Source organism: Lycium barbarum, chromosome 9 (assembly GCF_019175385.1).
Source record: "Lycium barbarum isolate Lr01 chromosome 9, ASM1917538v2, whole genome shotgun sequence".
Lineage (NCBI taxonomy): Eukaryota > Viridiplantae > Streptophyta > Magnoliopsida > Solanales > Solanaceae > Lycium > Lycium barbarum.
Window position 1 is genome coordinate 86,126,727 of NC_083345.1, and position 24,748 is coordinate 86,151,474.

At 37.2% G+C, this 24,748-nt stretch overlaps 1 protein-coding gene across 4 annotated transcripts in view; it reads left to right on the forward strand.

Annotated features, from left to right (window-relative positions):
• Positions 1-1,360: 1,360 nt before the first annotated feature.
• The window catches only part of LOC132609054 (anaphase-promoting complex subunit 1), a 55,267-nt gene continuing 31,879 nt past the window's right edge, over positions 1,361-24,748 (forward strand). Inside the window, exons 1-19 of one of the 4 annotated variants that reach the window (XM_060322883.1) lie at positions 1,361-1,672; positions 2,538-2,601; positions 3,945-4,029; positions 6,055-6,332; positions 6,556-6,661; positions 6,759-6,916; positions 7,869-8,056; positions 8,136-8,205; positions 11,488-11,619; positions 12,331-12,818; positions 14,696-15,155; positions 15,625-15,963; positions 20,575-20,658; positions 21,343-21,435; positions 21,547-21,606; positions 21,860-21,895; positions 22,080-22,178; positions 22,332-22,472; positions 23,009-23,089. In XM_060322883.1, coding sequence (XP_060178866.1) covers positions 1,452-1,672; positions 2,538-2,601; positions 3,945-4,029; positions 6,055-6,332; positions 6,556-6,661; positions 6,759-6,916; positions 7,869-8,056; positions 8,136-8,205; positions 11,488-11,619; positions 12,331-12,818; positions 14,696-15,155; positions 15,625-15,963; positions 20,575-20,658; positions 21,343-21,435; positions 21,547-21,606; positions 21,860-21,895; positions 22,080-22,178; positions 22,332-22,472; positions 23,009-23,089 — 3,183 coding nt within the window. In that variant the 5' untranslated portion in view covers positions 1,361-1,451. Of the gene's footprint in view, positions 1,673-2,537; positions 2,602-3,944; positions 4,030-6,054; positions 6,662-6,758; positions 6,917-7,868; positions 8,057-8,135; positions 8,206-11,487; positions 11,620-12,330; positions 12,819-14,695; positions 15,156-15,624; positions 15,964-20,574; positions 20,659-21,342; positions 21,436-21,546; positions 21,607-21,859; positions 21,896-22,079; positions 22,179-22,331; positions 22,473-23,008; positions 23,090-24,748 lie in introns of those variants that run through there. The other 3 variants (XM_060322881.1, XM_060322882.1, XM_060322884.1) reach the window with 3 other exon arrangements.

Consider the following 24,748-nt stretch of genomic DNA (forward strand, 5'->3'; position numbering starts at 1 on the left):
ACATATTATACATGTTTTGGAATATTTTTTGAAAGTTCAATCACTGTATAAGTATACACAGATTATACATGTTTTGAAACATTTGTTGAAGGCTCAATATGAATTTTAACCTTTAGTGGAGACTTTTTTAATAGCCATTAAAAAAAAAAGTTGATCTTTAGTGGCCACAAATAGTCCTTGTGCAGCGGACTTTTAGTAGAGTTTTTTTTTTTAAGGCGTTTGGGCTGTTGGACCAGCCAGCGCTTGGAAATAGTTTGGGCCGGCCAGCTCACGTTATTAGGCCCAAATGTGGGATTACTTTGGCCTGTTGGCCATTGTATGTCTTTTCCCTATTTTTTTCGGACCGACTAAAAAAGGAAATAGTGTCGCGTAATGGAGACAGAGGGATTGGACACCTCTCCACTTTCCCCAAGTTCTACCTTAGATTAGGGACACATGGCATGTGTTAAAATTAATGGCTAGGATTTAATTGACTAAAACAAGTCCCTAACCATGATTTACATAATTAATAACTTATCCATAAGTATATTAAAATATTCTCTCTCTTCTTATTTTACGTTTCCCACTTTTTTTTTCCTACGCAGAATTAGACTCATTATTCAATTGGTGATATACTAATTCTGTGATACTACAAATTCACAGAATATATTCCATTATTCCATTGCTAATTCACAAAATATATTACCAATTATATCGGATATCACCATTATTCAATAGGTGATATCTCTTTCGTTTTTCTTTATCTACAGGATATCATCATTATTCAATTGGTGATATCTCTTTCGTTTTTCTTTATCCACACAACAGGGTTGAAAATCCCTTTTTCAATATTAATTTTTGAATTGATAAACACTTTATTTTCCAATTCCTTTTTAAGTTAATCTTTTAGTTGAGAAACGTAAAATAGGAAGGGAGAGAATATTTTAATATATTTATGGATAAATTATTAATTATGTAAACCATGGTTTAATCTAAGGTAAAATTTGGGGAAAATGGAGAGGAGCCCAATCCAAGATGGAGCGAGTAGAATTTTCGGATTATTAAGTGGGCGTTTGGCCATAAGAATTATTCACTTTATTCCGGTTTTTTTTTTTCACTTTTTAGCGTTGGCTATAAGAATTCTGAATACAACTTGAAGTTGTATTCCGGAATTCCAAAAACAAAAAAAACTTGTTTTTCAAAAATTTTCACTTTTTTATAACTATATTTCAATAAAAACTACAATTTCAAAAACTATGGCAAAAAACAACTCCAACTCCAAAATTTCAAAAAAAGTGATTTTTTTTTGGGTATGTATGTACAAACAGGCCCTAAGGAAAAAAAGAAAAGAAAAAGTTTATTTAAAAAGAAGGCGCCATGGGCGTGGCCCGGGGGTTAGGGTTTATGAGTCAGCTCCCACTTCAAACACAAAGAAATAGAACAAAAAAAGAGCGGGAGACTCTACTCCGAAAATGTCTGTTGGTGCTCGTGAACTTACCGTTCTAGGTGAATTCAAGCCGTTCGGGTTGATTGCTGAAGCTCTTGATGGCAAACCCCCCTCAGATACTACTTGTGTGGATGATTATCGGTATTTCCTCTTCAGTCCTGAACTCACCAAACAAAGAGATGACCTCCATTTTCCGTCACCGTCAAGTGACCGCAGCGATCACGAGCTTTTCACCAGAGGAAATAGGTACACTTTTATAAATGAAATTACTCGCTCCCTCCGTCCCAGTTTATGTGATACTTGAGTCAATTTCACTAAACTTTGAAGCTAATATTGGATTAGATTAACTCAATATTTTCAGATTAAAGTTTATATATTTGAAAACTACATGAAAAATACTAGTATAAGTTGCAACTTTTCTCATATCACGAGCTTTTCATCAGTGCCAATAGGCACACTTTTATAATAAGATAATTACTTCCTCCGTCTCAATTTATATGATGCTTTTCGCTTTTCAAGAGTTAATTTGACTAAACTTTGAAGCTAAATTGGATTAGAATTATTTTAAGATTAAAATTTATATATTTGAAAACTACATGAAAAAGTACCATACGTTGCAACTTTTCTCATATCACGAACTTTTCATCGGAGGTATTTATCCGTTAAGAACTTCTATTTCTCTTATTCTCAGTCAGATATTTACAGAATTGGGCTAAAGAAAACAAGTACTGCAAATATCTCAATGTTTACTCTTTTAAGTGGGAGTTTGGACATAAAATGTGAAATTTGAAAGAAAGTTGAGAAATGGTATTTGAGAATTGGAGTTGTGTTTGGACATGAATACAACTTGGAAAAATGTTGAACTTTTGTGAGTGATTTGGAGTGAAAAATGTGAAAATAGGTATTTGGAGTTTTTTCCAATTCCGGAAAATTGTAAACAATTCTATGTCCAAAGATGATTCCAGAATAAAATTCCTGAAAAAAAGTGTAAATTATCCATGTCCAAATGGGCCCGAAGTATACCAAATTGCTATTAAGATAGTCAAAATTCCCAATTTCTTGTTCTGCGAATATCAACAAGGCTTACTTGTATTTCATAACATGATTACAGGATAATATGGAGCATAGGTTCGCGAGTTTATAAGAGGTTCACATCACCCTCCACAGTGATAAAGGTAACTTTGCAATTCCCTCTGCCATTAAGCATACACATGAACCTAGCTTAGAATATGGTTTTTCTAATATTGCCTCAACATTCAGCAAAAAGGTTTTGATTCTTCTATTGCCTTATTGAGTTTATGCAAGTTTTTTGGTATGTTTCGTCCTTTGACGTCTAAATCACGGAAATGCTATGTGCTTTTAAAGTTAGAACTGACATAGATACACCTAATCTTACGGTTACCAGTTTCAAAAAAATAAATAGATATACCTAATCTTGGAAAGATATTATTTTTGTCTCTTTTATGATTGATCAAATTTCCTTGATTTGTAGGTTGTACAGTTATCAAAGGCAAAAAGTTTAGAAAGGCGCAAATTACATCATTATTAAGAAATGTGCTAATGATGAAAAATTAAAAATATATACTTACTGTAGGAAACAAATAACAATAAACACATATAATAATTATTTGAACAAAAGAATTGGAAAAACAACTATAATCAAGTGAAATATATGAAGTAAAATCCACGCCAATCATGTCAAAAACCTGTCAGATTTCTGGTTACATGTAAAAATGCAGTTTTTAATTTTTTTTATTGACTGGATTTTTTATAAAAAATTCCTTACTTTTATTTCTAATAAGTTTTTTTTTTTTTATTATTAATGTTTTGTTAACAATTAATATATCATTTCCCAACTAGTTTTATTGTTTAGTTGCCACACCTCTTAAAAGCGGGTTTATGGGTGATGAGGCCCATGCCTTTATTCTAAAGCGCCACCTAAGCAAAGTGAAATGCCCAAATCCACCCTACTTCAGAGGTTAATTGTGTCTCAGCTGAGCGTAAGTAGCACTGATCGCTTGGTGAATCAGCAAACTAGCTCAAGTCTTAGCTGGATTAATTGAGAATAAATTTTGAGCCATGTGAATGAAAATGTTTGTATCTCATCTGCAACTATTAATATTCTTACTCAAGATGCATTGTCAATGCTCAAAAATATGTGAATGACTCACTTGCTTAGACTTTTGAGATGAATCTGTGCGGCTTGGGTTATAATTACATTTGCAGCTCTTCTGTATGGCTGATAGGTGGTTACACATAAACTTATGTGTCCTCGTAGAATTCTTCAATTTTATTCTCGTTCAATTCTTGTTCTGGCAGGTCGACCCACCTCCATTTTGGTTTTTTGCTTAGCTTATGGCATATCTCACGTATATGGAACTTGATTTACGATTTTCATTCATTACTTTGTTTTTTTTCTGATGAAGTTTCATTCATTAACTTTGTTGTAATCATTTGTCATGTGCATTCCTTCCAATTCTCTAGGAGGATGTATAATCAACTTTTAATGGTATTTTAGGCATGCTGGTGCCGGATGGGTGATACCTCAGACACTGTTCTGTGCATTCTACAAAGCGATAGTTTGTCAATTTATAACACTTCAGGTGATTGAACCAGTTTTACTGCTGCATATTCTATCTTAGTGGAGCTGCTTTCCACATATTGAGTAGTCTCATTGTATATAAAGTTTTTTCTTTGAATTACAAAGTTGATTCTTGTCCCATAAAAAATAAAGTTGATTTACTTGTCCCCGTGAAACCTTACACCAATTTTTTTCTTTATTTTCCTTCCTATTGTTTGTTTGTTTGTTTTTTTTTCTTTTTAGTTAAGGAAAATCCAAAGAACTTAGGCATTAAAAATTAGCATTTGAAATTTATTGAACACTAGAGTGGATAAGCGACTTGATTGAGTTTTCCAGTGAGGGAATTGATTGAGGTGCTCCTTTTTGGAGTTCTCATCATGTTCAAATACCACATGCTTTTGAATGTGTACCGGTGCGAGATTCGTGATTGGAGTTGATAGGCCTTGCCTTCTTTTATGGGTCATAATTGAAACATAGTGAAACAAATTGGTGTCGGCTCCCCCACAGGCATCTCTTTGGGATTTTTTTTTTTGTAAGGTAAATAATTTTAATAACAATTGGGGGAAACTCCAAATACAAGTCGTATACTAAAAGAAGTGAACCTACACCAAAATATGGTTCTCAACAAAAGAGATCCAATTCTCTATACAAATTGGGACCTCGTGAGTGCACCAAAAAGAGACGAGAGACAAAACACTACTCTGTATTTTTACATAGTGAAGCTCTAACCCTTCAAATGCCCTGCTATTCCTCTCTTTCCATATGACCCACATGATTGCTAAGGGGGCAACGCTCTAAGCCCTCGGGCTTTTCTTCCCCCGTCTAGAGTCCAACTTTGCAAAGCCTCCTTCACTGTACCTGGCATGGCCCATTGCATCCCAAACAAATTGAGGCCCGCCCTCCATAACCGGCTAGCCACCTTACAATGCCAAAGAAGATGGTCTACACTTTCGCCTGTACTTTTACACATGAAACACCAACTGAAATAGGTGATTCTCTTCTTTCTCAAGTTCTCAGCGGTTAAAATCACACCCCTTGCCGCCAACCATACAAAGAAACAAACCCTCCTCAGTGCTCTAGGGATCCAAATGGAGCCATGGGGTAAAGAACATTCCTCTCTTACTAGCAACCTCTTATAATAAGAGCTAACATAGAATAGACCATCTTTGCTCTCGCCATCTCCAAACATCCGCTAGGTTGTTTGGTGTGTCTAGCCCATACAACAACTCTATCAAATTGTGAAAAACTCTTCCATCTGCCAGTCATGAAGGTTCCTTTTGAATCTTAGATCCCAGTGAATAACACCCTCATGAGATCTACAAATTTGTTGGACTGTCAACTCTCCTTGACAAGAATTGCAGTATAAATTAGGAAAGGCTTCTTTCAACTCGATCTCCCTACACCACTTATGTGCCCGAAAACTGATCCTGCTTCCGTCCCCATCCTTGAAATATATATGTCCACAAAAATCTACTCACCCCTTCATGATACTCCTCCACAGTCCACACCCAAACGGAGTTACAATGTTTCTAGTCCTCCATCCACCATCCACTATGCCATACTTTTCCATTACCACCCCCTCCAGAAAGCGTTCACCTCCACCCCAAATCTCCAGATCCACTTTCCTAACAGAGCTTAATGAGAACATTATACATAAAGTTGGTTTGGAACTATAAGTGGAACTGGAGTTTAGTACATCAGAGGGCCAGATTTGGTATTTAGTGGATATTTGACCTATTGTTGGCTAAGAAATTAGTTTTCTTCTCTAAAGTTTTGTAGATAAGTCTTTCTGGTTTGGCGTTAATTGAATATAATGGGAGAAATCTGAGACGCTGAATGGGGATTTTTTGGCAGTTTAAAGAATAACTGAGTATAGAGGAGGCGAAAATAGGCTAATTTGCCTCTTAGAATTTCAATTACCAGACCCAAGTCAACCTTTTTTAGTATTTAAGTTTTCCTCTTTTTGTCCAAGTGAGTTCTTGTTGTTTTACCACTGCTATCGGTTGTTAGAGAAAACATTACAATCGTTTAGTCCTTTGCTTTGTAGGTGAAGTAACATCGGTTCCTCTTCCTCGTAGCATCACCTCCATATGGCCTCTTCCATGTGGTTTACTCCTCCAACAGGCACCTGAAGGGAGCTCGCCAGTGCATATCCAATTTTCGTCCTTGAGCCCGTTTTTAAGTGCTCGCGATACAATCCGTTCAAAAAGGGATGTTAGTCCTCAGCAGAATTATACTGCTGTACATGGTTTAGATACTACCAAGAGAGATGGGTCTTCAATGTCCTCACATCTGATATTAAAGGATCCACTGGAAGAACCTCAGGTTTACATGATGTTTTCTTTGGCCCCCCTCTGTCTCTATTGTTTTGCTTTGCTTTGCTTTGCTTTGTTTTATTGTCTATTCCTTTTCTGTTTCTGATCCTGGGTTTTGGTAATAATATACTGTAATCCATTTGTATTCCATTTGTCAGCTGAAGAGGTAGAATTTTCCTCCCAGCTTTCAATTTGAATTTGCTAGTGTACCTTTTTTATTGTGATTATCACAGCCAGCCTATATTGAGGAGAGGGGGAAATTAAACTATATTAAAGAATTTGATGAAAGGACCATCTGGACCGGAGATTGTGTCCCCTTGATGGCGTCATACAACAAAGGTTTTTCCTATTTATTTTAACTGTTAGATTGTCTCTTCTTTTCTGGTGGACGAAAGAGATAACAGAGTGCATTCGTTGTCTCTGCATTACTTTGCAGCTAAGCTTCAGCATTCTTTATGGGTTGTTGAAATCATCAACTCTAACATTGAAATGGGAAATTCTAGATTTCCTGATGTTCCCCTTGGAGTGCAGACGAAGCAATTTTCATTCCGGAGGATATGGCAAGGAAAGGGTTCACAAACAGCTGCTAGTAAGGTGTTGATTATAATTGATTCTTTTGTTGCTTGATGAAAAGAATGTCATGCTTCTTGCTTTTATTGGGAAATGAATTTAGTGAACCATGTATATACATTTTATAGTTCCAATTCGTGGTAAATAATATGTTTTCAGAGGACTGGAATTGAAGGTCCACAGTGAATCATAGCGATCTAATCTTGAGTACTAGTTGAAAAGCTAAGAACCTCAGCATCAGGTGATCAAGAAGAAGTGGCCACAATCTATTGTCACAATCTCATGATACCTGTTCTGACTTTGTATGATTCTAAGATTTATTATTAGAAAGCTACTAGGTATTGGTAACTATTACAACAATTTTTGACTTATGCTTCAAACTGATAAGGGTAACTTTTGACGTAGAACAGATGGAAGCTTTGGAAACGATCCTTGGGTGTCGTAGTTTGGCATATTATTCTGAATTAATAAAAAGGTCATTGATGTCTAACCAGACCCCACCTGTTGGAATATACTGGGTATGTTGTTGTTGTTGTGTCGTTGGTGTCTAAATAGAAGTTACTGTAGGTTTGATGAAAGCCTAGTTTGTCAAGAAATGTCATGGGGCCTGGTCCTGGCCAGGGAAACTTCGAAAACCTTGGTTTTCAAATCCTTAGTGGAGTCATTGAAAACTAGTCCATGACCTGTACCGTTTGTCACTAAACCGATGTAGTGGATCTTTCCCTCAGCTTCATCAAACTACTGCAGCCTTAGCATAATGCAATCTCAATTTTCACTCTTCTGCTTGATGGGGCATATCTCCAAGATGTGCACATTTCAGGGTTTTCTTCCTAGCGTCCTCACTCTGGTTGTATGTAGCATAATAACATAGGTGAACTACAGTATTTTGGCAACTAACTTCCATGTTTAAAATCATATCTACATGAACGATTTTATATATCTGTGTCCTTATATATGTGCCTGTCGTTTTTCTCAGGTATTTCTAGCAACTGATCACGATGCATCACCCATTATTTGCTTTCTACTCCAAGAGCAAAAAAAGCTGTTGTCTCTGCGGCTTCAGACTGTAGAAATAAATACCGAAGTTATCTATGATATTAAGCCTGACATGAGTTGGAGCATACCCGCAGTTGCTGCAACACCAGTTGTTGTTACTCGACCAGGGTTAGTTTTTACTATATATTTTGGTTTTCTGCAGCTATGTTACTACTTTGGTGTCTTGACTGCCAATTCTCATCTTCAGAGTTAAAGTGGGCGGACTTCCATTTGTGGACATTGTCGTGCTGACATCAGAAAACACTCTTCTTCTATATGTAAGTTTTATGGCTATCTTAAATAACTGGTCCTGCTAGTAGAAGAAAAATTCTAGGCCATGACTTGCATTCCTCTTGTTTTCCCCGTCAAAGTGGAGGACTTCCAGTTGATGCATCCTAAAAATTTTGCATCAGGAATATGTCTACCCTCTCTGTGTTTACTTTGCTACTGGCTGAACTCTGAAGATATTGGTGACTCTGCTTTGCAAAAGTTATTTCTTTGTATGCTAAACGCCAATGTTCTGTTATCTTCTCCACACAAATTCTTTGGTTGAAACATTAAACTTTTATGATATCTGGTATGTTTGCAGCAAACATTGTTTTGCTCTCTGAACTCCTTTTGTCCTTTTAAATTTTTGCATGACTTGTTAGGAATTGTGTAGCTTTTTTTATTTCTTTCTTGTTTACAGTTGGTATAACTTAATAATGTTCATCACTTCTGATGAAGAATTAAGATTAGGTGGGGCAGATGGATAATTGGCATTGTCAAATACATTGCAAGAGGTCATACAAGTAAAAAGCTTGAATTTGGATGAAAGGATATTTTCTTTTTTCATTCATTGCGTAAACGATACATATGAAGGAGCGATTACAAGCATGAGAACACTGAGGAGATAGATATAGCGGAAGTTTTCGGTAACTGCGGGTTTACACCAAGTATCTGCCTTGAGCGCTACTTCTTTACTCTAGTTACAGATGAGCTAACCAATAATAGATGTATGCTATTTGCAAATGATATTGTGTTAATCCATGAAATTCACAAAGGAGAAAACCAAAAGTTAGAATTATGGAAAACAATCATGTTAAGAGTTTTAGAATAAGTTGAAGTATGTAAGAGAGAAAATATGCACTACAAATTTAGCCACTGTAAGAAGAATGATGGTGAAGTTAGACTAGAGGGGTGTAGTATCTAAATGCAGACAATTCAGATTTGTAGGCCCAGTTTTTCAATCAATAACATGACAGAGTAGTCGAAATTTTGGTGTCTATATGTTTAGTCTTTTAGGAAAATGATGTGATAGATGATGTAACACATCTAATAAAAATAAGATGCTTGGAATGAAGGAGTCCAATGGGACGCTATGCAATATGCCGATACCTAACAGTGTAGGAACCCCTTCTTTGTTTTTTTTTTAAGGGATGGGTTCTAACTTTGTCTTGAAAAAGCACTAGCTTAGTGCTAGATTATTGATTATCAATAAAGTTCTTATTTACCTATTCAAAATAAAAAAGAATCTTAGTGGACTGAGTTACCCGGTACATATATTGTCGGAGAATGCAGGTACCCAGTGGATTCGTTGAGGTATGTACAAGGTGGTTTGAACACCACCTTTATATGAAAAAAGATGATGTAGATGTAAAATCACATGAAGGTAAATTGTTTCAAGAAAACATATAGTCTCTCGAAATTAAAGCAAATTTAGCTAAAAACAGAACATAGTTGAAGCGAAGGACCCATAAAGACGAATATGTTGCTTGGACTCTTCAAAAATATCAACGGCTGCGTGTTAGATCCTCCAAAGGTAGTGCATTTTTGGAAGATCCAACACGGGTGTGGCAACATATTTGGAGAGTCCGAGCAACATATCACGATCCTAACTAGCTAGTATTAAAAGCTTATTTGGATGGTTGTTACCATTGTTTCATAATGTATTGTTTTGTACTGTTGTTTTGTAAATACAATGCTTGTATAGTTTTTTGTGGTTTAATTGTGTCTTTATTGTTTGGTTTGACTGTGTCGTATTGTACATTTAACAGATGAGTTTACTAAAGTGCCCTTAATTGATTTAAATATTAGATTTTTCAACAGTTACTCATAAAAATAATCTAAGACGATCTCTTTATCCTAATTTATCTCCAATTATGCCTTGTAAAAATATTAAGTTATTAAATTCATATAGCTCCTAATGAAATTAATCAAAAACAAGATATTAATCTAAACAAAAATAATATGTGAACTCATTTCATAATTTATAACATAGATAATATTTCCTAACAACATGCATTATAACGCATACCATAGAATGGATAGTGTATTATTTTCAAAAACTGTATAATTCATATTGTCCATTATATCCTCAACAGTTATAAGAGAAATTCATAATGTTTTCCTCCATAAGTAAGGGCATAATGGGAAAAATAAGTAAGGTAACGATCAAATCACACTAAATCTGTTGTTACATAAAATGGGCCTTTTCAAGGTTATGTTAAAAAACAAATTTAACAATACAATAAAATGTTTGATACCAACAATACAATACAATACAATACAATACAATAAAATTTAATCACAATCAAACAAACGTTGTATTTGAAGTAACAACAGTAGGTAACAAATGTCCAAACAAGCTACAAGGCTTAGTTATTATTACAATTGCATTAAATCCATTGTTTGCTAGAAGCCTTTTGTTCTGGTTGAACTCGTATATCCATTTATGGATAAGTATGAGATTTAGAGAATTTATAGATTTGGAGAACCCCTAATTTGAATTAACATGCAAATTAGTATTTAGTATTGGAATGAAATAGACCTGAATAGAGTGCGATGGAGACAAATGATTATTCATATAGCTGATGCCCAACTAAATTATTGGGGCTTAAGTAATTGATGGATTGATATTCATTGAGTCATCTATTGGAACTCATCAATCAGATTCTTCTGTTGAAATTTGAGCTTAGAGTAAATTCATTCTCTTTTTTAATTTTACTTGGGTAGGGTCAATGTGGAGCAGCTTTAAAATGGGCGGAAAATAGGACATCTTTTGATTGTCCTTCTTTCTTTTTCCCCCTTCTCTTCCTGCCAGAATTTTACAAATCCGGGGCATGTAACACTTGTACTTGTTTAGTTATCCTCATATTTTCATGCTTGACATAGATAGTCATGGTATATTTTCCATGAAACACATTTTGGCTTCTTGAGGAAATTTCAACTTTGGCTTGCCACAATGTTCACATGGGTGTAGCCTGTAGGACATGACAAGGATATTGTAACATTTTAATCTCATACTGATCCAATGTGAGCATGTCCTTTTGTGGTTCTGTCGTTCTGATATACTTTATTGAACTCAGTATAGGAAATAGAACTCCTATGATCATCCACATTGTGATAAAGAATATTTAGACTTTTTCATTTTACTTTTTTTTTTTTAACCATTTCGAAATTTGGAAGTTTATTTTCTAAGTTTATGTGGAAAGATGTCATCATCTTTGCGCATCACTTTCACTTACAGGTAATGTTTGATTTCCTCATGAAATATGATATGTGAACTTTTAAAATTGCAGTGCGGGAAGCAATGCCTTTGTACGTTCAAGTTGTCTCACCTTGGCAAAGATCAGGTTTTGCATGATACTAGAATTGTTGGGTTAGCAGATGCTGTTGAGGAGCGTATCAATGTGATTGTGAACAGTGGACGGGTATGGTTGCTGACTTTATTTGGCTTTTGTATTTTAGGCTAAAGTAGTGTGTAGGTTCCTCATTGTAACTGTTGCATTCCGTTTTGTGACTGTTAACAGTCATGGGACAAACATCAGATGATGAGATTGTAAGTCTGTATCAGGTTTACCATGTTGTCTATAATTCTCTGAGCTTTAGATGACTAGGATGAGGCCACTTAATTTCTATATCACATAAAACAATGAAATTGTTTGTGCAAAAGATAAGTACTGAGAACTTCATGCTATTGAAAAAAAGGAGTAGAATGGTATATTTTCCGTTCTGATGGCTAACAAGCTACAGGGAGTCCTTTCTTATGAACCTTGGGCGTAACTCAACCCCAAAAGCTAGCTCTTGGGGTTGAGTTAGGCCCAGGTGCCATATTTTTACATGGTAATAGAGCCAGGTCATCCTTGTTTGGGCTCCCGGTCCACGCTCCAGTTGGGCCTGGGCGTGAGGGGGGGGGGGGGGGGGGGCGGTGTTAGAGTGGGTTAGCGTCCCACATTGGTTGGGGAATGAATTGGTGGTCTGCTTATATGGACCCGGGCAATCCTACCCTCATGAGCTAGCTTTTGGTTTACAAGTTATTATCCTCAATCTGTTATTTTGATAACCATATGTAGTCTGATATAGGTCTGTTGAGTTTCTGATCAGGATGGAATTACGATTCCCTGCTTTTTTTGGTACTTCAGATTTACCGATGTACTTGGCGACGCAATCCATCATCGTCCTTGGCAAATGATTGTATCACTGCAATGGCTGAGGGGCTGAACTCTACTTTGTATAATCACTTTCTTGTTCTCCTTTGGCGCAATGATGATCAAACATATCTGAGTGGGACAGATCTGACTGCTGATTCTGAGTGGGAATCCTTTCAAAGTGTAATAACGCGAATATGCAAAGAGTCTAGTCATACTTCTGAAAAGCTTTCAGATTCTGTTTCATGCTCTTCATGGGAGTTTCTTATTAACAGCAGATATCATAAGCAATACAGCAAAAGTTATCCTATATCTGGATTTTCAGAAACTTCAATTGATCAGCAGGGATTGTATTCACCCGGATCATCCAGGGATACCTCAGATAATGCTGGAAATTCGTTGTATGCTGAATTAGTGGCTGAGACCCTAGATACACTGCATACTGTATATGAAAGTTTGAAACTAGACAATCTCCGTAAACGGTAACTTCCCTATTCTTACATTTATTGTTTCATCAGCTCATTGGTCATGTTAAACCATCTCCTATGTTCATTTTTCATCTGGGCTAGTAACACTAGTTCTTTATGCCTCTTCACAAGTATTATTGCTACGGAACATTTTGCTCTCTCTGCAAAGAAAACAATTGAAGGGTAAAAGCATATTTCAAGTAAAAGGAGACCAAATCTGGAATTTAATATTTCATATTTACAGCCTACTACATATCCTCCGATGTTTATCAAAAACAATGTTGTTCTATCTGTGTTACCTGAAAAAAGAAGAGGCAGAGGGGAAGAAGAATCAATTCCAGCTTATCCTCTCACATTTGACCTTGGAGCTAATGTCTTCTAAATCTGACCGCACATCTATTGTTAAACTCAGCTTTGATGCCCTTTGTCTCTCCAACTATTGTACTTATACAGTGAGCCGTGATGCCCCTTCTCACTGCACATGTTGTAGATCTTTCTGTTTGTCCCATAAGAAATTACACGAACACCCTCTTGATATCCTTTTACACATTTAACTGAAATTTGGAGCCCTTCTTCAGGATGCATAAGATGGCAATAAATATTTGGTGGTGCCTTTATAGTATCAGACTGATGTCTGTGAAATATAATTCAACGGTGACCAATGTCAAGATGTTTGTATCATTATTTAAGTTGGATAGGATGTATACTGAGAAAGTTTTGAGCTCTTCTGCTGATTTAACTTTCTTTGTATCTTTAAACCACTTTTTTTGTAATGCTGATCTTGAATTGGAGAGGCTAATGGAGGACACAGTGGCTAGAGATTTAGCTTATCTGCCACCGGAGTTAAATTAGAAACTTGTAAATTATTAGCTCTGAGTAGAAATATTCTAATTTTGAAATTGCGTATGCTTTTTTCTCAATTTCATCATAGTTCTGGAGATACAGATTGACCAGATGCTATAGAAAGTGATCTGCATTGCTCTTGCAAATAACCAGGAAAAAAAAAAAGGGAAGATGGTGTCACATGACATAGGTTGTTTGGGGTTTCTGTTGGTGTTCTTTGGTTTTTTCATTTACTTTCAATGATTTGTTTGCTATCCAATAACCAGGTAGTCGTAAAAAGAAAAAAGAGAAGATGGCGTCACATGACATGAGTTGTTTGGGGTTTCTGTTGAAGTCCTTTGTTTTTTCATTTACTTCCAATTATTTGTTTGTTATCCATTAACCAGGTATTCGTAATAAGTAAAATTGCAAGAATATCTGGAGATGAGCTCTGTTTGCTGTAATATGATGTATTTGGCTGAACTTAGGAGGGCCTTCCATGAGGCCCTGATCCCTACCTGTATTGCGTACAGATAGCTAATGTTACCTCAGAGGATCCATAAGGGAAAAAAAGAAAAAAAAAAAAAGAAAGAAAAACAAATGAGCAAGTTGTGCATGAATTTATATCTTTTGGTCTCGTCGGCTTGCAACTCTAAGGTTGATATGTTGTCGGGGGTAATTTTGAATCAGAACTCGGGTTGTTTCAGTTAAAAACTTTGTTTAACATCATATGTTTGACTTTATAAGGCGTCTCCCTTTGCCAGGGTAGGGAGGTGAATGTCTCTGTTCTGGATAATTGAGTTTTTACTTTCTAGTGGATAAAGTATATCTTGCCAATAAATTGGCACTGTGTTTAGGACTTGGTGTTAACTGTTTGACATATATTTGTAGATTATTGAGCTTTTCTGTTTCATGTAAACAATTTTTTACTGAATTAACACATTGACCTTTGCAGTTTTCCTGATGTGACTGATTAAAACAAAGTTTTCTTGATGTGTTAGTAAAATTCTTTTGCATACTGTGGTTCCATAATCTCATGTTATTCACTTAATATACTTAACTTAATGCAGAGATATGGGTCTTCTGGTGGTTCTATTATGTGATATTGCAGCTTTCCTGCGCGAAGATTGCTACTTGGATCATTATATACGCGACTTTCCTTGCCTCTCAAAAGGCCATGAAGTATCTCTGATCTCATCCTCCAAGAGAATTCCTCCTAGTTTATTCAGGTGGCTTGAGTCCTGCTTGAAGCATGGGTGTAGTTCTACTAGTATTAGTTATCTCCCATCTTTGATCTTTAAAGATGGAAGTTCTGTTGTCAACTGGGGACGGAAAATTGTATCATTCTATAGCCTGTTATGCGGCGCTGAGCTTTTGGGAAAGAGGTTATCTTCTGGTATTTCTTGTGCTGTTGCGTCTGGATCGTTTAATACTCCGGAGGAACTAACTGTCTTGTCAATGGTTGGAGAAAGAGTAGGTCTGCAGCAGTTAGACTTGTTGCCTGCTGGAGTCTCTCTTCCTCTGCGAGATGTAAGTGAAGAGCTAAAAGAATTTTACATCCAAGGTTTCCCATCCAAAATAAGGAAGTGCAAAATTTAGATATTCTGATCTATTCACTTGAACACACAAATATGCCAATGGAAGGGTGTTAATGACATCTATGTACCCTTAATGGATGTACAATCTTCTCCTTTTAATTGCAGCAGTTCACGTTACAAAATTATACCCAGATGTTTCCATGCACTCAAGATCCTTTTTTTTAATTTTTTTTTATAGAAAAGGGCAGCCGGTGCACAAAGCATCCCGCCTTAGCAGGGTCCGGGGAAGGGCCGTACCCAAGGGGTGTGATGTAGACAGCCTACCCTAATGCAAGCATTAGTGGCTGCTTCCACGGCTCGAACCCGTGGCCTATAGGTCACACGGAGACAACTTACACGTTGCTTTTTTTTTATTTGACTTATTTTTTAATTAAAGAAGGGGTGATTTTGTTCTTGTGCAGGCATTGGATAAATGCCGTGACTCTCCTCCAATGGATTGGCCTGCTGCTGCATATGTTCTTCTCGGTCGGGAGGATTTGGCTTTCTCACGCTTAGCATATTCAAAAAAATCTGTGGAGCTTGAGCCCCATATGAGTGTAAATATGACATGTATGTCCACTCCTTACATGTTGAACCTGCATCCTGTGACGATTCCTTCCTCAATATCTGACACAATACAATCAGAGGATAACAAGCTAGAGGATGTAGATTCTGTTGAGGGATCTGTGGCTGATGGGATGGAGCATATTTTCAACTCTGGCATCCAGTTGCGGTATGGTCGTGATCTGAGATTGAATGAGGTAAGTTTTTAATATTGTGCATGCTGAAAATAGATGTTTGCAGGCACTGCTTTGCAGTAAATACAACCCTGCCTCACTTTTAAAAGAGCTAACCATGAGTTCCCACTTACCTGATTGTAAAGTCATACTAAAAGGCTCTCCAATTACTCTTGTCTGAAGAGTCAATCCACATCCATTTCGTTATGGAAACCTGACTGTCATGTCAGTTTTATTTATGATGAGCTTGACCTCTGTGTAGTATCCTAGTGCTTAATTTGTGATTACTCTTTACCAAACATATGCAGCTCCAATAATGATTTTTATATAAGAAGAAAATTGATCTTTCACAATCAAATCCTTTGCTCATTTTTTCAACATTCTTAAAGTCAAACCTGGAAAGTCTTAAGCAAAGCACCACATCGTAAACATTTATGGCTAGGATGTGAATTCTTTTTCCTTTGCCCCTATTATGTTTTGATAAAGGTAATGGTTTTATTAAAAGATGGGGAGAATACTGCATACAAAATGTGAACCGCGTAGAGAACCTTACAAGATGACATGATTCTCTATTCAAACAGCATCCGATCGTCAGTACTAACCGGAATTTCGAAGGTGCAAAAATATACTGAAAACAAAAGTAATCTTCTAAATATGTGCAAAAGAATCAAACTTCCTTCCGTTCCTTCCCCCTCTAGTGTCCAAATGACCGCTAGGAGTGCTGCCTCCGTGCTCTACTTCTTATGAGTTCCCATCCTGACATTAACACCTTTACTGTTCTTGACATTACCCATTGCTCTCTGAATCCAAACGGTTAAAGTAAGGAAGCTCTCTTTTTCCCGCTTCAGCAAGCTGTTTTAGAATGACTTGATAATGAAGACAATATCCTTTTGTCTTTCCCATGTTCACTAGTCTGTATCTGTGAGTTGTGTTTCTCGGATCCATCAAAAGTGCCGCCACTCATGTTGGATCCTCCAAAAATACGACATGGGTGCAGCAACGTTTTTGGAGGATCTGAGCAACATAGTCTGTGAGTAAAACCCTATGCTTGTAAAGGAGCTGAAGAAATCTGCTGAAATCCTCCCATCTCCAGTCCTAAGAGTTTCTTCTAAGGATCAAATCCCAGACTACCTCTCCCCCCCGTTATTTTCTCTACTTGTATGTAGGCTCGATATACTGTACATGGATGAAAAGGCTTCACATAACAGGGTATCCCTAATCCCTTCAACATCTTTGCTTCCAAATGTTGAGTCCTGCACATGCTTGAAAGTTGAAAGTGACATATCTATAGAAGTCATTCTTTGATAATGCACTTCTGAAGGGCCACCATTCGACGTTCCACAGGTATAACTACATCCAAATGTGTAGTCCCCCTTCAAAAGTATTACAGCTTACACTGCCTTCCTATTTCCACTAAATTACAACCAGTCAATAGCTGTTAAAATATTTACTGTTTGATCTAACATTTCCTGTTTACACCACAAATAGTAAATAGCTAAACAATTCATCTTCGTTTTCTGCATGCTGCTCTGCTTATCTTCAAAACATCTCTGATTTCTCTCCTTCCAAACTGTCCGCCATATGCTTGCTGGGACAATCTTCCATCTCTCCTCCTTCTTTGGTGCATTACCATCTTTGTTCCAACACTTCATTACTTCTTTTATACTTCCTGATTTCACCCAGTTCATTTTTTATCTTGAGAAAGAACTGCCACAACTGGTCTGTCACTTTGCAATGCAAAAAAAGATGGTTGACTGTCTCTGCTTGTTCCCCACATAAGTAACATCTAGAGCATAGGTGAAATCCTCTTCTGTTCAGGTTCTCATGAGTTAGCACTGCTTCTTTTGCCAAAAGCCAGGAAAAATAGTTTACCTTGTAAGGTATTTTGGTTTTCCGTATCATCCTCCAAGGCCATCTTGCCTCCTGATTTGTTTGTTGAACACAAGTCTCTGTATACAGATTTAACAGTAGAACTCCCTTTACTATCAGCTTTCCATTCCAAAGTATCCCTCTCACCTGTTAAATTGTTGAAATGTGCTACTGTGTTGTAAAAGGCTGCTATCCTTGGCATCTCCCAATCATTCAGATTCCTTCTTAGGTGTAGATTCCATCCTTGTCCTGTCCATATTTCAGCAGTTGTGGCTTGTTGAAGTTGGCATAAGGTGTAAAGATCTGGGTACATTTGCTTTAAAGGTTCTTGGCCACACCAACTGTCATCCCAAAAGGACACCTTCAAACCATTCCCCACTTTAAATCTTGCTCTAGCCAAAACTAAAGGCCATAGATTTCTGATAGATCTCCACAAACTGCAACCGTAAGGGGTTGTTACCACTTCAGTCATCCACTTATCCTCCATCCCATATTTGCAGTGACCACTTCCTTCCAAAGTGAGTTGTCAGCTGTTGCAAATTTCCACAACCATTTCATCAACAAGCTCTTGTTCTGTCTGGTCATGTCTCTGATTCCCACCCCTCCTACTTCCTTGTTGATTGTCAACTCCTCCCACTTAACTAGATGGAACTTCTTCTTGTATTCATTACCTTGCCAGAAAAAGTTTCTCCTTAGAGTATATATCCTTTTAACCACATTCACTGGTATAGGAAACACAAGCGTCATATAGGATGGGAGAGCATCTAGTACAATATTAACCCGTATCAATCTTCCCCCCAAAGACATGTATCGACTCTTCCAGTTTGTCAGTTTTTTTTTCCACATTTTTCTATCACCCCATTCCATATACCTTTAGACTTGCTTTTTGCTCCCAGAGGCATGCCCAAATATGTTGTTGGCAGTTCCCCAACCTTGCCTCCCAACTTCTCTGGTAAGGACACTAACTCTGTTACATCATTGATTGGATAGACAAAGCTCTTCCCCCAGTTAATATGTAGTCCTGATACAGCTTCAAAAATGATGAAAATGGCCCTTAGAATTAGCATGTGTTCTTCCACTGCTTCACAGAATACTAGGGTATCATCAGCATACTGCAGATGAGTTATCTCCAAATTATTTCCTGCCCTGTTTTCCACCTGGAAACCCCTTATCCAACCCCTCTCCTTTGCTGTGTGAATCAAATTACTCATCCCTTCCATTGCCAAGATGAAGAAAAAAGGGCATAAAAGATCCCCTTGTCTCGGTCCCCTCTGAGAGGGAAAAAAACCAGCAAGATTTTTATTGATCAAAACTGAGAATTTTACAGTACTGATACATTGCTTGATCCATTTAGTCCACCTGGTTCCAAATCCCATCTTCTGAAGCATGTTCACTAGAAAGTCCCAGTTTAGGTGATCGTAAGCTTTCTATATATCAAGCTTGCACAAAATGCGTGGCTTCTGACTTCTCTGTCTGGAATCTACACATTCATTTGCTATCAGTATTACATCCATTATCTGTCTGCCTTTAATGAAAGCCATTTGTTGTCTGTCCACCAGCCTGTGTATGACTTTGTTCAATCTTTCTGCCAAAAGCTTTGCAATGATCTTGTAAACCCCCCCCCCCCCCCCCCCCAAGCTAATTGGTCTGAAATCATTTAGCTCCACTGCACCCACTTTCTTAGGGATCAATGTCACAAAAGTAGCATTTATGCTCCTTTCAAACACTCCTTCCTCATAGAAGTTCTGAATTCCAGCAACTAAATCTGCTTTGATGATCTCCCAGCACTGTCTGAAAAAAGCCATAGAATAACCATCTGGAACTGGGGCTTTATCCCCTGCACATGCATTGATACTTTCCAGAATTTCATGTGGTTCAAATGGTGCCATCAGTATGGCATTGTCTTCTTCTCCAATTCTTGGAGAATTCCTCATGTCTAATTGAGGTCTCCATCCTTCTGTCTCCGTGTATAGCTTCTCATAGTAAGCTACAATCTCCTCTTTCACCATTCAACGTTATTATCTGACTTCCTTCAGCGCCTATTTCAGTTCCATATTCTTTTTCAATAACCTTCCTCCATAAAGCTTGGTCCTCCCTCCAAAATCTCCATAGCCACTTTCCTAATAAGGCCCTACTGAATACCCTCAAGTCCCTTATTCCCAGACCCTTCCCTTTATGGTTGAAGTGACCGTTTCCATTTGATTAAGTGTTACTTCTTTTCCTCTGCTCCTGGTGTTTACTTATCAGGTGTTGGACATTTCTGTGATTGCTGCTTTATTTATTATTGTTTGGGCTGCTGCTGGCCAGGGAAACTGAATAGGAACAAGTAGTTTTGTGATTTTGAGGGATAAAGCAGAACCTGCTTATTCAAAGTGGCAACTAGTGTTTGTTTTATTAAAAATGATGATGTTTTCTTCTGTCTGTGTATTTGGCTCCTGAACTTGTCATGCAGTCTGAATCAGTATCTTTTGGTCTGGTTGTCCTGTGGTCTTTTATGAAGCTTTGAAACTATAAATTACTGATGAGTATCCATGTATACTCCATCGTAGGTGAATTTTTGATCAATATTCTGGTGTGAAAATCATAGTATATACTTGATGATCCCATCCAGTCAATGACTTAGTAGACCATTAACTTCATTTCTCAGGCATACCTTATCTATGCATTTGCTAATTTCATCATGCAGTTCCTAGCACAGTCAAGTGCTGCACTTGTGTTATTTGCTTAAGCTTCTTTGTTATCACTAACAATGATTTTGACTCGTAGGTTAGACGTCTTCTATGCTCTGCTAGGCCTGTTGTTATTCAAACACCTGTTAATCCAACTGCGTCAGATCAGGACCTCCAACAGGTATACTGTTTCAATAATTTGGTATGTGCTACATGTTATTACCAGGACTAAAGAACACACTACCTGTTTTCCCCCATGCTATGTAATGATAAATATGTTTTTCCTTTAAAATGTCATGTGGTTCTTGTTCTCCTCTTCTAGTTGGTTTTCGACCACTGTTCACCTCTTGACCTTGCAACTTATATGTCCATACACCGTCATTGCTTGTTAAATTACTGATTTAGTAGTGTACTGTATATGCGTTCTTTGTAAACAGAATTTACTATAAGGGTACACATTAATTTGGTAGGTGTTGGAAAGCCAGCTAACTGATTGGGGAAGAAAAAAAAGAAAACAAACAAGTAAAGGCATTGCTAAGACACATTTTTTGCCGATGCTCTCCTTGGGATAGTGACATTGTCAAAGAACGTGGACACTGCACCGTGCACCCTACTTTTTTTACAGTTATGAGCTTTTATTGCAGCACCAAATGCCTCTTAAGGAGGAAATAAAAGCTTTGAACTGAAGCTGACTTGCCTGTAGTAAAGACAAATGTAGAACCTTGAATAGATTAACTAGAGAGACTGTACATTGTTACTGTAACATTGATGACCATATGCACATTGTATCCTTTACACCTCACATGTGGTTGCAACTCTACAAGTGTTTATCTGTCACATTGATTCTCTTTTTTTCTTTTCTTAGGCTCAATTATGGCAGCTTGCTCAAAGGACTACTGCCCTTCCCTTTGGCCGTGGTGCATTTACACTTGCTACAACCTGTACTCTCTTGACGGAGGTACCATCCTTTACTTTCTTCTACAATTGGAATAGATTAGCATAGTCTTTGATTGACAATTTAGCAGTTAGTCCTTGTGGTGTTTTAAAGAAGTTGTTTTAACGTCTGCAGGCACTCACGGTCCCCAAGCTTGTCTTGGCAGGTCGGTTGCCTGCACAGCAAAATGCAACGGTAGGTCTGGAAAAATTCCAGTGGACATCTAATTCTGTCTATGTATGTATTTCTTTTAAGTGGCAGTTCGGTCTTCAGATAATTGATTGGAGCCAGGTTGATTCCTTTTACTTACTGAATGTACACATGATTTTGGCGAATACTTTTTATCCTTGAAGTTTGTTCCTTTGCATGATGTTTAGTAGTTTTTCTGCCAAACTAATGTGGTACATTTTTTTCTGGCATTGCCCACATTTGTTTTTTGGATGACAAGGGAACCCGCAGCTGCTACCCTTCGGGTGTGCATAGGGTAAACCCCGCTCCTGTGCGCATTGCCCACATTTCAGCATTATGATATTTGTTGATTTTCTTTAGGCACTTGTGAGCAGTCCCCTAACCACCCATATACCCCTCCCCAGGTCCATGTCTACCTTGCAGCAGTTGTGTGTTTGTGAAGTTTTGCTGTGTAAGTCTTGCCTCTTGTGCTTGTTTAGGTTAACTTAGATCCAAATGTGAGGAATGTTCAAGAACTCAAATCTTGGCCTGAGTTTCACAATGCAGTTGCTGCTGGATTAAGGCTTGCTCCACCTCAGGTTCAGTTTTGCTCTTGAAATACTGTATCTATTTGCATGTGGCTTCATCCCGCTGTTGTTGTCCAGTGTCTTATTTAGATACTTCTCTAAGTTCGATTTGCTTACTTGATGCTATTTCTTCACGTTTTGATGCATCGTCATGTGCTTATGCAGGGAAAAATGTCAAGAACATGGATATTATATAACAAACCCGAAGAGCCCAGTGTTGTTCATGCTGGACTACTTCTTGCTTTGGGATTACATGGACATCTTCGCGTCTTAACTATAACTGATATATACCAATATTATTCTCAGGTTGTTTATTTCTTTCAGGACCGATCTTGTTTTAATCAAGTGCTTTCCCCTCCTTACTAAAATTACGATATTCTTTTCTTTCATATCAACGAACTTTACTCATCATTCTTCTATTTGTACTGCATATGTAACATATAATATTTCCTGCTCCTATGGGGAAAAAATGGAAAAGATTAATGTTAATAAAGCTACTAAAGTAATTGTTAGATACCGTTGACTTGCATTGAAGCTAGAACGTTGTGCAATTACGCAAAGTAGAATTTATTTGGATGATCATGAAGGTCGGAAGAATAATTACAGCCTACATAGTTGAAGCTCTCCCCTTGGTAAAATGAAAGATTTTTTTAGTGGCAATTAACTCGTGTCATGTTTGTCTGAGTGACTATACTCAGGTTTCAAAATCCTTTTGAGTATATTACAACTATAAGGTTGAGAGATTCGGTTAGCAGATATAGTAAAATAGGTGGAATTTAACGAATTATTAATCTATGAGACATATGCTTATTTTCTGCATCCGGTGATGTCATCCCTTGTAGGAACATGAAAGTACAACTGTTGGATTGATGCTTGGCCTTGCAGCATCATACAGGGGAACTATGCAGCCAGCAATCTCAAAGGTAAGGAATATTTCCTCATTTTCTCCATTGCCTATTCGATACTTGTCTTTCTTTGCTCCACCTTCTGTGAATATCAACTGCTGTAACGAAGAGTATTTATTTTCCTCTGGTCTCTGAATCATCTAATTAGGAGCTAGTTGCTTCGTGGCCTATGCATATTTTGATTACTAGATGGGAGTGCCCGTGCTATGCATGGGTGCCTGATGTACTTTTCCTATTTTAACACAGATTAGCATATACGTTTGTTGCACTTTAACATGTGCTTAATTAGGAGTAAGATGCCAAAATCTATTGTCATCAAGATTAATTTACACAAGAAAATGCTGCAAAATTTCTCCAATTCTCTCTTTGTTGCTTTAGCTGATGAAAGGCTTGATTAACTGTGCAAGACAAAAAGACACAATCAGCTCACAAGTATCTTTCGAAATAGTCCAATCTATATTATTGTTCAATTTAATTCATTTGCCTGAAATAAAAAAGACACAGTATACTACTGGATTGATAATTCCATACCTTTTTTAGTCAATTTCAAATTTGACCATCTAATATCATTTTATACCTTTTGTCACTGATATTGCAATTGGAATCTAGTAACGATAACTTTCAATCACTAATACTTTATCATATGTGTAATGCTTAAACATTAAAGATTGGATGTTCATTGTACAATTTTTCATAAGCAGCATCTTTAAATTATAAAAAAAAGTAGAATGAGAGTGCACACTAAAGAAAGGAACGAACTGTTTATTGGGTCAGCCAATGAATCACTTTCACTCCTATCAACTAATAAACGGGTTTTGTTTGTTTTCACCATTTATCATGTGAAGCAAACCAGCCATTGCCAAAATTTTATAATTTTGCAAGTCTACAGCTTCAAACGTATATACTCCTTGTTAGGATTTGAATCCCAAATCCGACCTTTGTAAGCAGGTTCCCAGGAAAGATTGGAGGGTCACAGCTGGACCACTTAAATACCAACCTCCTTAGACAGAACCTACTTACGTCGTGATGTAAGCGAAGAATAAATAACACACACAGATTTATAGTGGTTCACCCTCAATGTGAGAGCTACGTCCACGTTGCTGCTGCAGATCTTATTAAAGAAGAAATATTACAAGTGTTTACAACACTCAACCTCACAACCCCAATCCTAATTACACTCAAGAATTTTTACTAAAAATACTCTCAAAGACTTCTCTTACTTAAGCCTTTTCACTAAGAGTATTTCTCTTAGATTTTTCTCTCTATGGGATATGTTGTCTTCTTCAATTTTTGGTGTATCTAGCAAATGAGAAAGCTTCCCTATTTATAGGTATGAGATGAACCTATTGATGTCATTAGTGACTCAAGCAAGCACTTGACAATTTTCCAAAGACAAGGAAGATGTTTTCTTCCTCAAAATAAGGGAAGTGTTTTCTTCCTCAAAATAAGGGGATGGACCCAACAAATCTCCCACTTGAAGGCTAATTTTAATTAGTCTTCACACTTTGATCGATGCAGCAGCTCTTTCCTAGTTTCATACTTCGTGCAGGCCAACTGAAGCTGAACATAGCTTCAGTTGTCTATCGTCACTGCCTTTGTCAGCATGTCTGCTGGATTCTGACTCCCTGCGATCTTCTCAAGCACTAACGCTCCATCTTCCAAAGCTGATCTAATGAA